Source organism: Solea senegalensis, linkage group LG18 (genome assembly GCF_019176455.1).
Source record: "Solea senegalensis isolate Sse05_10M linkage group LG18, IFAPA_SoseM_1, whole genome shotgun sequence".
NCBI lineage: Eukaryota > Metazoa > Chordata > Actinopteri > Pleuronectiformes > Soleidae > Solea > Solea senegalensis.
Genome location: NC_058041.1, coordinates 5,461,719 through 5,477,662, shown reverse-complemented (window position 1 = coordinate 5,477,662; position 15,944 = coordinate 5,461,719). Strand labels below are relative to the sequence as shown.

Sequence of the window (15,944 nt, the reverse complement as noted above, 5' to 3'; positions counted from 1 at the left end):
CTAATCTGTTTAAATGGTGTTGTTTGTTATAGGATTGTTAAAAACAAAAATTAGATGTGGGTCTGAACGTTGTGTGAAATACACACAATGTTTTGTAATTGTAGAATAAAAGCACGCAGTTTTAGTAATTGTATATCATATTTGGCCGCTGTGTAACGTAAAGCTGGAATAGTGTGAATTGTTTAGTCGTATAAAATCATTTTAAAAACATTTACAGTTTGTTTTTGCCTGTGCAGGAACTTTATGGCAGCGTGTAAATTGTACCAATTTTCTTTATAATTTAGAAATTCAAAATATGAAAATATTTTTTACAATTTTTTACTAATTTAAAATTCTATGACAGACTATATCTATCTATCTATGTTAGAAAATGTTTTACAATACGTTTTGACCAATTCTATAAAACATAGAATTATAAATATTGATAACTGTAGAGTGATAGAAAAGAAGAGTCTATCTGTCTGTCTGTATATATACACAGTAGCAATCAATACATATATTCTATTACTTTGTAAATTATAAAATTGTATATAAATAATTATATTATATTGTACTATCAGTTCTGCATACAGTATATTGTACAGTAATAGAAAATAAAGGTGTTTACATACTTGGATACGTTAACATATAATCCAAACTATAGCAGTTTAAGCGCAAATCTGATCAATTTTAATCCAGTTTCTTGAGTCAAGACCAGAACCAGGACTCTTAACAAAGTGAATTATTTATATGATTCTGCAAACAAACAAACATAAAACAAGAAGGGTGTGGAAACAAGGAAACGCTGTGATAAACTCTAGTTTAAATGAGTTAGCAGGTTTAAAAATGTACTGCGTCAATATTCAAATAAGTGCAGGAAGCAGAGGACACGTGGATTCCGCACAAAAACACCAGAGGGAAAGTGTTCATATGTGTGCGTGAAAAACTGGAAGAAAAAAATGACACGCAAATAACAATAACAAGGAAACCTTTAAAACAAGAGTGAAAAATAAAGGTTTGAACAAAGAACCCAGTGATCATTAATTAGCTTTTTCATCTGGCACGTGATAATGTAGTCTGTCCACTATATATGTTATAGTTATTATAGTTACACACAGTGTGTGAGCAGAGCCTTTCTTTCTCTTTACACACACACACACACACACCTTCCCCCCCTACCCCCTCCCCTATTGAGACAGGATACCAAAGCTACTTGTTAAATCTAATGCATGCACTGTCAACCCATTCGCACCCCGTCACGTCCCCGCTCAATATAGAAACCGGATTTTCTGGTATTACCCGCACCTCTATTAGCCAGAGCCCCCACCACTACCACCAACACCCCCCCTCCTCTTCCTCCCCCTCCTCCTCCTCCCCTCCACCACCCTTCACCCTTCAACCCCACCACTCTCCGCCACTGCGACCCCGGTGCAAACGAACCAAACCAAAGAGCTCCTGCGCTCTTCGTGCTGCCTGGAGCCTCAGCAACCTCACCAACCCCTCGCTGCACACAAACCGGGAGCAGCTCGTGCTCCAACAGCCTCTCATTTGTTATCAAATTGGAAATATAAGCAGTGGAATTACCCCAATTCTCTATAATTAATTAAACCAAATGACAACGATTAGTACATTTTCTAATTGATGAAAGCATATAAATCTGTGACAAGATTACGCCTAATATAAACCATGCGTGATACAGGAGAATAATCCTGGAATATATGTGTGTATTATTATTTTATTTCTTTGTAATGGTTGACAGATTTAAAAGTCTAAAACAAAAACGAAAAAAAGGACGTCGTAATTTCACGTTAATCTAATTTCCTAAATTCCCCTTTCATGTTTTCATGGCCCATTTTCGCTTTTACGCATGGCTGAAGCACCAAACTGACTAAATATATGTGCATGTATACATATTTATGTTTATGGAATACACACGGCGTTCATAAACACTCCATTCAATAATGTTTTGTTTTGTTTTTTTAATAAAAGTGCTAATCTCTGAAGCCTGGCTGATTTTCTTACACTGTAAATTCGACTTCGTCCCAAACAGCTTCCCAAGTTTGAAATATGGAGAACATGTGCTTCAGAACAAAAAGACAGTAAAGCGATTGTTTACTTTGTCATTCATATGAAAGAGGAAAGCAGCTTTTCTCACTGACCTGAGTGCGGTGCCATGGAGAGGTGGGGTGAGAAGTATTTCCCGGGTTGGAAGTGAGCCGGGTGCTGCACGGAGCCGTGGCCGCCTTGCGCCATCCGAGACGCGGCGCTGTGCACCAGCGCGCTCCGCTCCGTCAGGAGGTGGTGCGGAGGAGCGAAATCTCGGCTTTCCATCGCCGCGAGACGCAATAAAATCCCCAAAATCCAAAGTAAAATCCGGAGGCAGCGACGATCCGCGCGCGCCCAGATGCAAATAATCCCTTTTTATGAACTTCGGGCTCCCCTCGCATTGAGCGGAGTTTTGGCTTTGCAGGAGAGAAACTGAGTCCCCGTCATGTCCTACAAAAGAGAGAGGGAGGGAGTGAGAGCGAGAGGGAGAGAGAGAGAGAGAGAGGGAGACGCGTCAATAACCACGAGCCAAGCAGAGGATGTAGAGCAGGAGAATATAATCTAGAGAGAGAAACACTCGGTGCTTATATTTTTTGGACAAACAAGCTGCATTTACAACATAAAACTGAATAGATTTCATGGAAAAAACAAAACCATATTCACAAACAGTTTTTACACCATCAGTTACGTCCTTGCCCGTGACGCTTTACGCCCGAAAAAGAGAGTAAAGTCTGCGCTGCAGATAAAACGTGGCTGAAGTGACTTTACTTTGCTCTACATATTTGGCACCAACGCACGAGTCCTTCACCCTCCTTCACTCCGCTTCCTCCTCCTCCTCCTCCTACTCTTCGTCTTCTTCATCCTGTGACCAAACACCGTGCCAATAACGCACACGGGATCTTTCTCTTTTAATCAGCGACAAAGAATGGAAAATACAAAGTGGAGGAGATTTGGCTCAGGTACTGAGAAACTGATGCACACGAGTTCACACACACACACACACACACACAGAGTTTCTCGGTGAAGGACGTGTTGAAACTGAACAAGGAGTATGTCACAAACACGCCGGACCACGGAGAACCCCGTACAAGCAGAAAGTTGAGGACAGAAAGTGCGTAAAAATGCGCAAAAGTTGTTTTAATCCGTAATAATTCAGACGTTTTAAATCCGCCATAAAACCTTTAGAGTGCACAGATTCTCTGCGAATGTGTGTGTGTGGTTGTTTATGTATATTCAAGTTTGATCATTTCCTTCAATCACGTGTCATAAAATGTTATATAGGTTACTTTGGACGTGTTGCTGCGCGCGCCACCGTTGTGCTGACGGTGCGAGGATCTCCGAGATTAAAAGAAAAATGCGTTGAGACCGGAAAGATTAGGAGGTGTCACGCACACACACACAGAGACACACATCTGACTCTCTGTGTTGCTCTTGTACCTCTTATTGTTTGATTTTTCTTATTTGTTGTTGCTTATTATTTAAAAATAAAAAATACTAATGACACATGATATTTCAGTTTTACTCCTGCAGCGTCAGCAGAGGCCCTGCGCCTCCTGACAATGGCGAAAAACGCCATGCATCTCCGCTACATACACAACATAGAGAGAGAGACTCAGTGTAATCACAAACACAAATCAAATCACCTTTATGCCCCAGTGTGTGTGTGTGTGTCTGAGAGAGAGGCGGCAATAAACAGTGAAATAGACTCGGAAATCATCGACTTTATATGTATGTCTTACAGCCCAGGTCATTTACTTAAATAGGACTCCCTGTGACGCACACAGATATGATATGGAAAGAGCTGGGTGCCTCTACGCAGTCTCCAAACACACACACACACACTCATACACACGCCTCAGCAGCAGCAGCAGTCCATCTCTGCTCTGTAGGCCTTTCACGTCCATCTAGCGCTGTGTGGATGCTGATAGCACCTCCCAGGAATCAACGATAAAGGAACAAAGAAAATATCAAATGCTCTGGTGGACCAGGCGCATTTGGAGTGCAGGAGAATATATATAAGCTGCTGCTGTATGAGCTGGAGAGGAAGAGGGGGTCTAGTCTCCTACAACACACACACACACACATACACAAAGCAGCTCAATGACTTTCACCATTTGTGTTCAAAAAAGTTTGGAAAGTGACCGTAAAGCCTTGTGCGTAAAAGCACAGCCATGCGTAAAAACACACCAAAAATCCAAACATGTTCCCAGTGATCTCCACTTTCTTTCATTTCTAAATATGAAATAATTTAATGTAAACATTTTTAGATGACACATTTGAGAGCATATGGAAGCAGAGGATACTGTAAATGCGCACTGGGAAAGCAAAATGGACTCTCTTCTTCCTCCTCCTCCTCCTCCTCCTCCACCACCACCACCTCACTGTCCCCCATGTTCAGACTGCATGTGAGAAACAATGGCTCTGCTCTGTACGGGACATCAATCACACACCACTCTGCCTCTGACGTTTGTCTATAGGTTTTTAAAAATTTTCAGGGCCGTAAACACACGTCCTCCGTGTTTACATCCCGCGTCAACACAGAGCCACTCAGACTACATTTAACAACCTGGATCTAAATCCCGTGTTATCACAGAGAGAAAGAGTCACACAGACAGACACACACGCGCAACACAAACAGGGCCATGATGACGCTGTGCGTAAAAGCAAGAAAAACCTCCAAAAATAACTGTTTTTTGTGGGGAAATTATTATTTGGATGAGCTGTGTGTGTAGCAGTGGGGTTCAGACTTCCTTCCACTTCAGCCAGACACTCTCATAACCCTTATACACACACAAACACACATACACACCTACCGAGCACACACAAATACACACCCACTGAGCGCACACACACACACACATCACTGCCATGCAAAGGGTCATTCCACTGCCAGAAGAAAATCCCCCAAGCAAAACTGACAATTCTGCTAAAAATGACACTCACTCCACACAAATGCCACTAAATTGTATTATTTATACATTAAAAAATAAAAAATATACCAATAAGAATACACATTTGTGTAATTTACAATGAACTCTATTAAATCACAAAGGTGCGGGTCAAAGATTAAGTTGAAATTTTGTATTAAATTGTTGTCGTTTTTTTTATTTAGAGGCCAAATTATTGCATTTTGACAATTATACGCATGAAATTCAGAGTCAGATATGACACGCGAGGCGTTAAACGGTGACTTTCAGATGCCCGACACGCAGCAGAGGCACAAGCCGGGCCGAGGTGACGGCACAGCGGCGTCAGCTCAGCCTGAACACCGAGGGATACGCGGAGAGCGAGAGCAGCACAGCGCGCACTGCAGTTTGCTTCCAAACCCACCACGTTTCTCCCCCTCAAACACACACACACACACACACAATACAACACGAGACTAACAAAGAAATAATCTACAATTTATAATCTATGAAAATGCGGGCGCTGAAAGGCGAGTGTTTTTCCTTTTCTCCTCTGAATGAATAAGAAACACACACGAGCGATTTGGCTGTGGAGAAAGGTCAACACAGCGAGCACACACACACACACACACACACCGAGAGAGCAGAGAAGAAGCAGCAGCAGCACAAACAAAAAAATCCACCAAATTACCCTTTAATGTCCTTTTACGCAAATATTATAATCACAAACCAACACGGAAGGGCTGCGCGTTTTCATGTTTGCTCTTTTATTCTCTCATGTTCTTTCCTTTCTGTAAACACACACACGAACACACACACGAATTTACAACATCGTCTTCTCCACGAAGTACGAAAACTAATCTATATATATAATATATAATATAATATAATATGTAGGAGAGGATTGTGCTACTTACTGGTAAGTTATATCCTGTGCATGGCAGGAGGAGCAGGGTGTGAATGAAACAAGAAGAGAGAGCAAGAAAAAAAAAAACAGAAAGTAAGACAAAAATATTCAAAGTGAAAAATCCCCGAGTCGCAGAGCAGAAACATGTGGGATTGATTACATCCTCTGCTGCTGCTGCTGCTGCTGCTGCTGTTGCTGCTGCTGCTGCTGCTGCTGTTGCTGCTGCTGCTGCTGCTATTGCTGCTGCAGCTGTGGACTGAGCTGTGCAGTCTCTCAGTGGAGGTATGGCTGAGACGCAGCGTAGAAGTTCAGGCTTGTAGTGAATCGGGGCTCGTTCATGCAGCCGGAGACTCAGACACGCCGAGAGGAGGAGGTGTGTGTGTGTGTGTCAGTGAGTGTATGTGTGTATGCGCGTGCGTGGAAGAGGTGAACGCGCAGGCCCACTGGTTTGAGAACGACAATGTGAAAGCGTGCCCGTGAGGCGCTCCCCCTCCTCCTCCCCTTCTTCCTCCTCCTCCTCCTCCACCCTTCCCTTCCCTCCCTCCTCCTCCTCCCCTTCAACGGTAAACACACGCAGCTATTGGCTGCAGCTCGCGGCCAATGAGAGGAGCAGCCGGAGCCGCGGAGCGAAACGGCGCGCGTTTGATTTGCAGCTCCCCCCCTTTTTTTACGCACGAATGCGAAGGAGCCAGGAGAGAAGAGGAGCTGCAGGAGGCTCCTGCTCCTCCACATCACTGCTGGAGCTGAGTGTGTTCTCACTGAGTGTATCGTTATTATTATTATTTTTTTTTTTTACCATGTGACAGCAGTGATGTGAGAGTTTTATTGATGCCCCTTCAGGGAAATCCACCCTTTTCACTCTCGCTGCTGCGCGTGTTTTGCCAAAATAAATCCTTATTAGCAGGATCTGAGTCTGAATTATTGGACAAGTACACGTTTTCCTTCTTCTTCTTCTTCTTCTTCTTCTTCTTCTTCTATCTTTTCTCTTTTTTATATATGTATGTACAAACAGCCAGACTCTGAATCTGTTCATCAACGTATAAGGAATTGACTTTGGTGATTTGGAGTGTTGGAGATTAAAACTGATTAAATTAGATGAGAAAAGCAGTTACTGAATGAGAATAAGCTAAATAAAACAATAGAATATAAAAATTAAGCATAACTATATAAACATAAGGGAAGGTTTTAGGGCCTATATGCACATTAAATTAAATGAAGAAATTCTATTATATGGATGATAATTTACTCACTTTGGTTGAGTAGTTTGAACTTAATCCATGTAGGTGTTAACATTTAAATGTCACTTTCTGTAAAGAAAGATGATGAACTTGGATTTGTTGACGCAGCTAAAGTTTACTCCGTGATCTCATCACTTATTCCAGGATGATGACACATATTTAAAGGAATAATGGCATTAGAAACAGAAAGAGAAAAAGGTTAGTTTAGCGTTGTTTGTTTGTTTGTCATTTTTGAACAATGAGGTAAAGCCACACTGTGTTAAGGTGGTTATTTTTGGGTTTTCTACTGTTGTGTTTACCCTTCACACACACACACAAACAAACACACACACAGACAAATTGAATCAGTGCGTAATTTGAAAGCATTACTGTCTTCAGTGTTATCCTTGTACATGGTTCACTAATTTAGCCAATTAAAAGTGGAAGGATAGGATTAGCATGTATGTGTGTGTATATATATATATATAAACACACACACATACACATACATATATACACACATAATATAAAATATACATTTAGTTTGAATCAATGTGCGTGTTGCCAAATGTGTTTTTTTTAAGTTTGTTGAACCATTTTCTTTTTACAGTACATATATGGTACATATACATAAATACAGTATATAAGTTTGCTCAATTCAAACATCTACTATAGTATTTGATGTTAAGTTAACTTGGTTAAAATAAGTTTAACGTACACTGCAGTTTAATTAAGTAATTTAAACGTTATTTTTTATTAATGTGTGCTACTAGTTGTTTTTTTACAGTGAATATAAACCTTACCACTTTAACTGGTAATTAACTCAGTTAATAAGGTTCATTCAACCTAAATTTAGCAAATCCTCTTAAAATTCAGGTTTAACTTTACTTGAAAGAACTTAATTCATTTTTTATTCATTTGTTTTTGTTTTTGGTAATTGTTTAGTAATTCCAGTATTTGTTGTTAGAGTAACTTGGCTAAAATAACTTTAATGTAAAATGAAATTGAATTGAGTCATTTAACGTATTTCTTTTATAAATATGTGCTGCTAGTTTTTAATCATATGTAATGTTATATATAACCCCACTACTTTAACTGGTAACACTTAACTGAATTAGATTTATTCAACCTATTTTAGCAATATTCATGTCCAAAAAAATGTAAGTTTAGCAACCATTTTATTTAACGTTTATATAACGTTATAACTTAAGTTCAAGTTTTAAGCTTTTTAATTTTGTCAACCTTTTTATATAAAAGTTGACAACATATGAATAATACAATAAAAAAACTTACATTATATAAATACATGTATACACACACACATTATACACATACAGTATATGCTCCTAGTTTTACAGTGAATATAGCTACTACTGTCATTGGTAACACTTCACTGAATTAAGTTCATTTAACCTAAATTTAGCAAATTCTCTTAATATTTATGTTAACTTTAGGTTGAATGAATTTCATTTGTTTAGGTTTCCACATTATTACAGTATATACATATCTATCTACATATATATATATATGATAGGGGTTTGTTTATACGTGGCGGTAAAGGGTTAAAACTTGGGTTCTCTACGATGCCACTGATTGGCTGGCGGGCGGCCAGAACGCTGTCAATCACCGAGTGTAAACAAGGCTCTGATTGGCTGCTGGCCAGTCCGCACTGGGCTGCCTGAAAAAAGCAATTACTGCCCCCGCGGTTTCAAGGCGGCCCCGCGCCGAACGATGAAAGGAGATAAGCAGGGGCGGTTTCAAGGCGCCCCCCCTGCCGAGAACCCCGATGGCCCCAGAGCAAAAGGAGAGTCAAGAGTGACTAAATCAAAGGGAATACGGTCTGCGCGAGATACAGAGAGAGAGATAGAGCGAGAGAGAGAGAGGGGATTACATGTTGTATCAAATGCAGAGGCGAGAGATTCACGGAATGGTGCAATAACAAGTTTGTGTTTGGAAAATGGAGGAGAAGAAGGAGAAGAAGAAGAGGAAAGACAGACGGCTGCTGCCGCTGCTGCCGCTGCCGTGTTCTTTCCACGCAGGCACCGAGAGAGAAAAGTTTCCACGACAGGAGAGAAAAGAGAGCGAGAGTCACACACATTTATACAATTATATATACATATATATATATGTATGTGTACATATATATGTAACAGATTTCTCTCATGTTCTCAGCTCACATGTGACAGAGTGAGAGCTTCGGTAGGACTCGGCTTTTGTCGCGCGGCTTCGCCTGAAAAACGTCGACCTGAAACTTTTCTGTTTTTTTATTGCTCCATAATTAAGTGGACATTTCCGCTCTCGCGCAGCAGCTCAAACGGTAGGTCAGTTATAATTGTAACAATAACAATAATAACAATTATTATAATAAGGAAGATTTAACACAATGAGTGAGAAGCAAGAGCTGCATGTGAGGACAATAGTTAACATTTTTTAAAAAGATTTGGAAGATTTGGTTTTACTTTGTATAAAACCATGTATGTTAGAATATATATATATATAAAAAAATAATCAGTGCAAAATCACAAAATATGGAAATTGTAATATTTAAAAAGAAATAAATATAGATATAATTGTAGATAATATATGTATATGGCATGTGTATGTATCTATATGTATGATAAATATACAAGGGCGTATGCAATACAGCTCTATATAAAGAATATAATTATTGTGAATTTCTGTTGTTTAAAATATAATCTATTTTTAATTTTGTTTTTTTAATTTTTAATTTTATCTAGTTTAACACACGTATTAAATACATATTTAAATCACCACTAGCTTCACTTTACTTTACTTCACGTTACTGCTGGACAAAGACAAAGATGATGATGATGCTGTGACTGCAGCAGATACTGTACATCATAAACACACACACACATTGAGGTGAAATTAATTGATACGAACACAGTTCAAATCAAATAAGGCCAAAGCTGAGGAGCAGATTTATCACATCTGTAATTAGATAATCGTTATGGCCTCGTCTCCTATTTACACAGCAGGCTGCTGCATCTCTCACACACACACACACAGGCATGCACACGCACACTTCCAGCAGTTTGTGTTTCTCTCTGTGGTCAAAGTGAAAACTCTCAACCCACTGTTTCATATTCATTCATATACAAATCTATAGGATTTACATTGATTTATGCATCATTAGTGTAGACGACAGATTTCTAACTTTTTGAAATGGGATTCAACTCTTCATGTGCTGTATAATGCAATAATCTGATTCTAGGGATGCGTCTAAAACCTATATGACCATATACGAACATGTAGTATACATATATATAGTGTATATTTACGCATTATAAAATGTCTTGGTTCCTCTGTTCTCTGTTGTCCTCCTCAGCACTAATGACAGAAGAGGAACAATAAAGAATCCTGTTCTGCTGCTCACAAGTGTGTGTGTTTGGGAGTGGGGGGGGTGAGGGTTGGAGGGGGTGGGGGTGTCCACCACTTATAACAGAAATCTGCATTTAATTTATTTAGTGACAAGGAAAAGCCCTTTATAGCTTGATTTTTATTGGTTCTTTTTCACTTAAAGGAGGGGGGTGGGCTGGGCGTGTGTGTATGTGTGCGTGCGCGCGTGTTATCCTTTTCTCTCTCTCTCTCACACACACACACACACCAGCCTCCTGTCTGTGTGCCAGTGCTGTGTGTGTGTGTGTGTGTGTGTGTTCTTGTATTTGTTTCCTCTTTAGGACTCCCCCCCCCACCATAAACACTGACCTTGTCAGGACCAGTATAGTCCTCGTGGAGACCAAAACCTGGTCCTAATGAGGGAGAAGAAGTTTAGGGCTCATATGGTTATAGGTTATTAACTAGTTAGTTATGGTTAAGGTTAGGGATACAGGGCTTTGTTTAGTCTGTGTCCAAAAATGAATGGAAATCAGTGAGAGACCTTAACAGGATAGCTCCGTGTGTGTTTGTGTATGTGTGTGTGTGTTAGGTGGGGGTTGGGGGCGCGGGGTAATTAATGCGGATTGACTGATTGCTCTTGAAACAGACCGGTCCTGCTCGCGGATTGTCCTCGAGCAATGAAGCGTTCCTGACTGACACTTTCCACCATCCCTCCCTCCTTCCTTTTCTCTCTTTCTCTCTCTCCCTCCCTCTTCTTCTTCTTCTTCCCTCACTCTGGACCCCCGTGTGCGTGTGTGTGTGTGCACGAGTCTTCCTCCGCTTCCTCCGCTGCGAGGAGGCCACACATCCCGTGAAGCTCCTCTTGCGCGCACACGCAGGCGAGGCAGGTTCTCTCCCCGCGAGTGTGTGCGTGTGTGTGTGAAATCCATCTCTTTTTTAACTAAATAAAGTGCGCAATCTCATTTATACATAATGTAGAGTTCAGCGGGACATTTTCCAGAAAAAGAAGGCGAAGGTAAATAAGGTGTTTACGCGCGGTGCAACAGGATGAAACAGGAGGATGAAGTGAGTTATGCGTCCGTGACATTAAGTGAATAAACTCGCGAGCGTCTAAATGGGACCACATTAAAAGAGAAGCCATTCACAGTCAACGGGAAACACATTGGCGACGCTGGTTTTTAAATGAAGTCCAAATGGAGAGGCTGCTGTCTCCACGGGAGGAGTCCCCCACTCCCCACCCTCTACTCCACTCCACGCAGGGCAGTCATCCTCTCCTCAGCAGATATTTTCTGATGTGAGTTTCCACACAGACAATAGAGACGCGTTGAAGTACGAGGTGTGGCGCTGCCAATGTTTTTGGGTGGTGTGTTTTTGTTTTTTGTTTTTTATGAAAAACTAAGGCTGGTGCGTCCAGCGTGCGCGCGCTCTGTTGGCGTGTTAGTCGTTCACAAACCTTGTTTGTTTGTTTTGTTCTCGTGGCTGCGTAAAAAGACAGGATGAAGTCAGGAGTTGACCTTCTCACTGCTATGATCCATGAACGCACACAGTCGCCAGTAACCTGCACTTTTACCTTCTAAAAAGGTAAACGGGCCTCCTCTAAAACACAAGGTTTATTTCATTCTAATGGCACAGTGTCAGTATAATAATGTAATTTCAACATAACATTAGTTCCAATTGGGACCAAATACACTTATGAAATAGTGTTTAATTAAACTATTTTAGTGTTAAAATCTAATTGAAAGTGTTACATTTCGTTTTGTATTAAAGTTACACAATGGTCTCATCCACACAGAAACAGAACTTAAAACACTAAAAGATTTACATTTACCTCTATTCTATGGTGTGTAAAAGTATTGGTAAAATAGCCACAGTTACTATTTCAGAGTGTATAAAACACTTCAAATTAAAGTTAAATTTGTCAAGTGTTTTGGAAGAAACCTGTTTAACATGAGCCAATGAAACAGCTGCACGAATGTACGGTTGTTGAAATAAAACAAATACTGAATTAAATTGGTAATTAGCCACTGAACTTATGAAGGGTGCCCTCTTTTCTCCTTAGGCCGCTAGCCCCCGAAATCCCTAGGCACGTCACTGCTGCTACAACTAATGGTCCCGACAAAATTAAGATGGTCTGCAGAGGAGTTTAGAAAATGGTTTTGGAAAAAAATCTTTCTCTTCTAAATGACAGAATTGAAGAAGGGAAACTGTGATGTCACTCTGTGGACACCTTTAGATCAAGAGCATTATGGAGGAAGGCGAAGAAGAAGAAGGTGATGATGATGATGATGACTTGGGCACCAAATTAGTACCTGTCACTGGGCCGCCATATTTCCGGCTGTAACCACCGCCACCAACCAGAAGTGTATGGATGACATGAAAGCACCGGCGTCTATTTATGGGCCATCAAAAACACGCAGGTGGAGGCTTTAATTAGCATTTGAACATAAACAGCCATTGCGTGCCAAGCTGTGCCATAACCATGTCTGCCTATGTGTGTGTGTGCGCGCGCGCCATATAAGCTCACATGTAGTTTTTTTATCCAAACAAAAAGGAGAATTAAATCATAACAGCAACAGAAATGTTGATATTACTCACACACAACGCAAACAATGGCATTAAACGAAGCATGTGTTTGAAGTGTGTGACGCAACAGCGTCTGACACACACACAAAAGACATATTTTGTGTGTGTTTTAATAAAGAACAACGTCAAAGTTGTATCGTTTCATTGGAAAGCCTCTGTTTTAAACCAAACCGCAACCACAGTGCAACTACTGCTCTGCCGAGGGTCATGGGGTCAACAGGTCACGTGACCTCTCTGCAATTCATCACTCAACTATTCAAGTAACTCAATCTCTTTATTTATTTATTTTTAGAACAAATGTCTTTGAAACAGTCACCGACGGCAGTCGACTGCAAGAAAAACAACATTTATATTAATATTTGGCCAAGAGTTTAAATGATGCACCTGAACACATCACAAGAAGGTACAACATTCTGGACTGAAGTTAATAATAATGAGGGTAATTGTCAAGAAAACAACAGCAGTATCCCTTCTATATACAAATATAACAATAAATTATTATATTTACAGATTTCACTGAATGCATCTTGTATGTTCTTGACGCCACAACTATAGTACAAATATTTATAATAATAATAATAATATATATGTATACACATATCTATCTATATGTATACATACTGCATATATATATATTTTAAACATGGATTAAAATATAGTATAATTACAACTAATTATCTCTTTATTTAATATATAAATAGATTAAAAAAGAAGTCTAAACCATTAAGTTGAACTTTTTACCAGTGAAAAATTATTCAAAAAGTTGCCAAATTGAAAACCACAGCTTTAATAAATTTATTTAATCTCACAACTAATTGTATTATTTCAATTTTACAGAATTAATCTAGCCTTTAAAAATATATATTGTTGGTAGTGCATAGTAAATAAACTGTAAAGCTGGTGTTCAATGACTGAGCTGCTGAACTTTTACACCTATAAGTTTATTTTCTTTTGCTGTAGCTAATGTGTTCATCTCCCTCTGTTAGTGAGTGTGTGAGTGAGGGAACTATGTCTGACGTGACTCGAGGACATGAAGCACGATTCTCCCTCAATTAGACTCATGTGACTGCGAGTCTGCGACAAACAGTACATACACACGCTTACACCGGCCACTTTATTAGGTACACCTGTACAACTGCCCTTTTTAACGCAAATATCTAATCAGCCAATCACGTGACTGCAAGATGGTGCATGTAGGCACAAAGACTGAAGATTAAACTGAGCATCGGAATGAAACAGAAAGATGATTTAGAAAGTGACAGAAAATACTCATCCACTGGGACATTTACACACAGCAGTGGCAAGGTTTTATGCAGAATGGCCCAAAAAAAAAAGATACCTTTTCTATAAAATTATTATTGTCTCTGTGAGAAATTATCTTCTTGGTGCTAAAGGTCAGAGGAGAACGACTAGACTGGTTCAAAAAATTATAGAGAGGCAGCGTTAATCCAGAAAAAGGCCACATGTGTACCTAATAAAGTGGTCAGTGAGTGTGTATAGGTGAGTGTGTGCGGGGTTATGACTAATGGGGCAGGTTTATCTGCTGTTAATGTTTGAAAAGACTCCACATCTGAATCAATGTATCGATTTATTCTGTCTTTATGGCCACTTCTTTAAATAAGTGAGAAAACACACACGATTGTATGTGTGTGTGTGTGTGTGTGTGTAAGAGAGAGAGAGAGAGAGAGAGAGAGAGAGAGAGAAACAACAACCCAATAATCTTCACACACAATGTGTAACTCACTATAATCTCACAAACACAAACTTCTCATGGTTGGCTCATCTTGCATGTGCGCGCGCGTGCCCTCTATGTGGCCCCCAGCTGGCCACTCGCCCTCTTCTTATACATTAACTACACACTCAGTCATATATTTAAAATCCTCAAGACAAACACAAACACTCGGCTGCGCCTGAGAGGAATTACGCACAAACTTTCCATGCGTTTCTTTTTTAGCGAATGGCATCAATTAATGTCCCTAAATACAAATAAATATAATATAAGTAAGTAAATCAATAAAAACTGTTTCAGTAAATCCCCAAAACGCATTCATAAAATGTAAGGACATATATGTGTATGTATATATAAATATATATACATACACATATATGTATGTATGTATATATATATATATATATATATATATATATATATATATATATATATATATAGACACATATATATATATATATATATACAGACACATATATATATATATATATATACAAATATATATGCACACACACACATTATTTTAAAATAAAACACCTACCTATAAAAGAAGTGTGTCCATAAAGCGCGTCAATTTATCTATACAGTGTATGTCAATTTGATTTTATAAAAACAAAACAAACAAAACAAAACACGCACTCGTCTCCAAAGTGACGCGCGCGCCGCGTGGACTCCACTGCTGCGTTTATATCCACGCGAAGGGGTTTTCCCCGAGTACACACACGGTCTGTGGACGCGAGAGTCTCCGCGAGGCTGCACCGTTTAATGGCAGTTTTTATGTCTGGATGACGCGTCGTCTCTCTCTCTCTCTTTCTCACTCACTCTCTCTCTCTCTCTCTCACACACACACACACACACACACACACTCTCTCTCTCCTTGTCACGCACACTCACAGTTGTAGTTGACATCAAACAGAAAATCGACGGAGAGAAACACCGTCTTCCCTTTTCTGTGTTTTATTCTGTAAATCAAGGCAAAGCGGACAAAAATCTTGTAAGCACGTGGGCGAGTTAGTCACCACACACGCACACACTGCGTCTGGTCTATACGTTTTTTGGGTCCCCACAAAGCGACAAATACAAGATTGCTGTCACACACACAAACACACTTGCATCCACATGGTTTCCGGCAGCTGCATTTACATTTGTGATTGTGCCGAACAGGATCTGTGCGTAAAGGCTGAAGAGGTTGAGGAGGAGGACGATGATGATGATGA

The 15,944-nt window shown here is 39.9% G+C and overlaps 1 protein-coding gene across 2 annotated transcripts in view; it reads right to left on the bottom strand.

The window, feature by feature from the left end:
- The window catches only part of bahcc1b (BAH domain and coiled-coil containing 1b), a 78,549-nt gene extending 63,000 nt beyond the window's left edge, over positions 1–15,549 (bottom strand). The window contains exons 1-2 of one of the 2 annotated variants that reach the window (XM_044014641.1): positions 15,269–15,549; positions 2,139–2,475 (exon numbers count right to left, since the gene is read on the bottom strand). In XM_044014641.1, coding sequence (XP_043870576.1) covers positions 2,139–2,310 — 172 coding nt within the window. In that variant the 5' untranslated portion in view covers positions 2,311–2,475; positions 15,269–15,549. Of the gene's footprint in view, positions 1–2,138; positions 2,476–5,848; positions 6,047–15,268 lie in introns of those variants that run through there. The other variant, XM_044014640.1, reaches the window with a different exon arrangement.
- Positions 15,550–15,944: the final 395 nt, after the last annotated feature.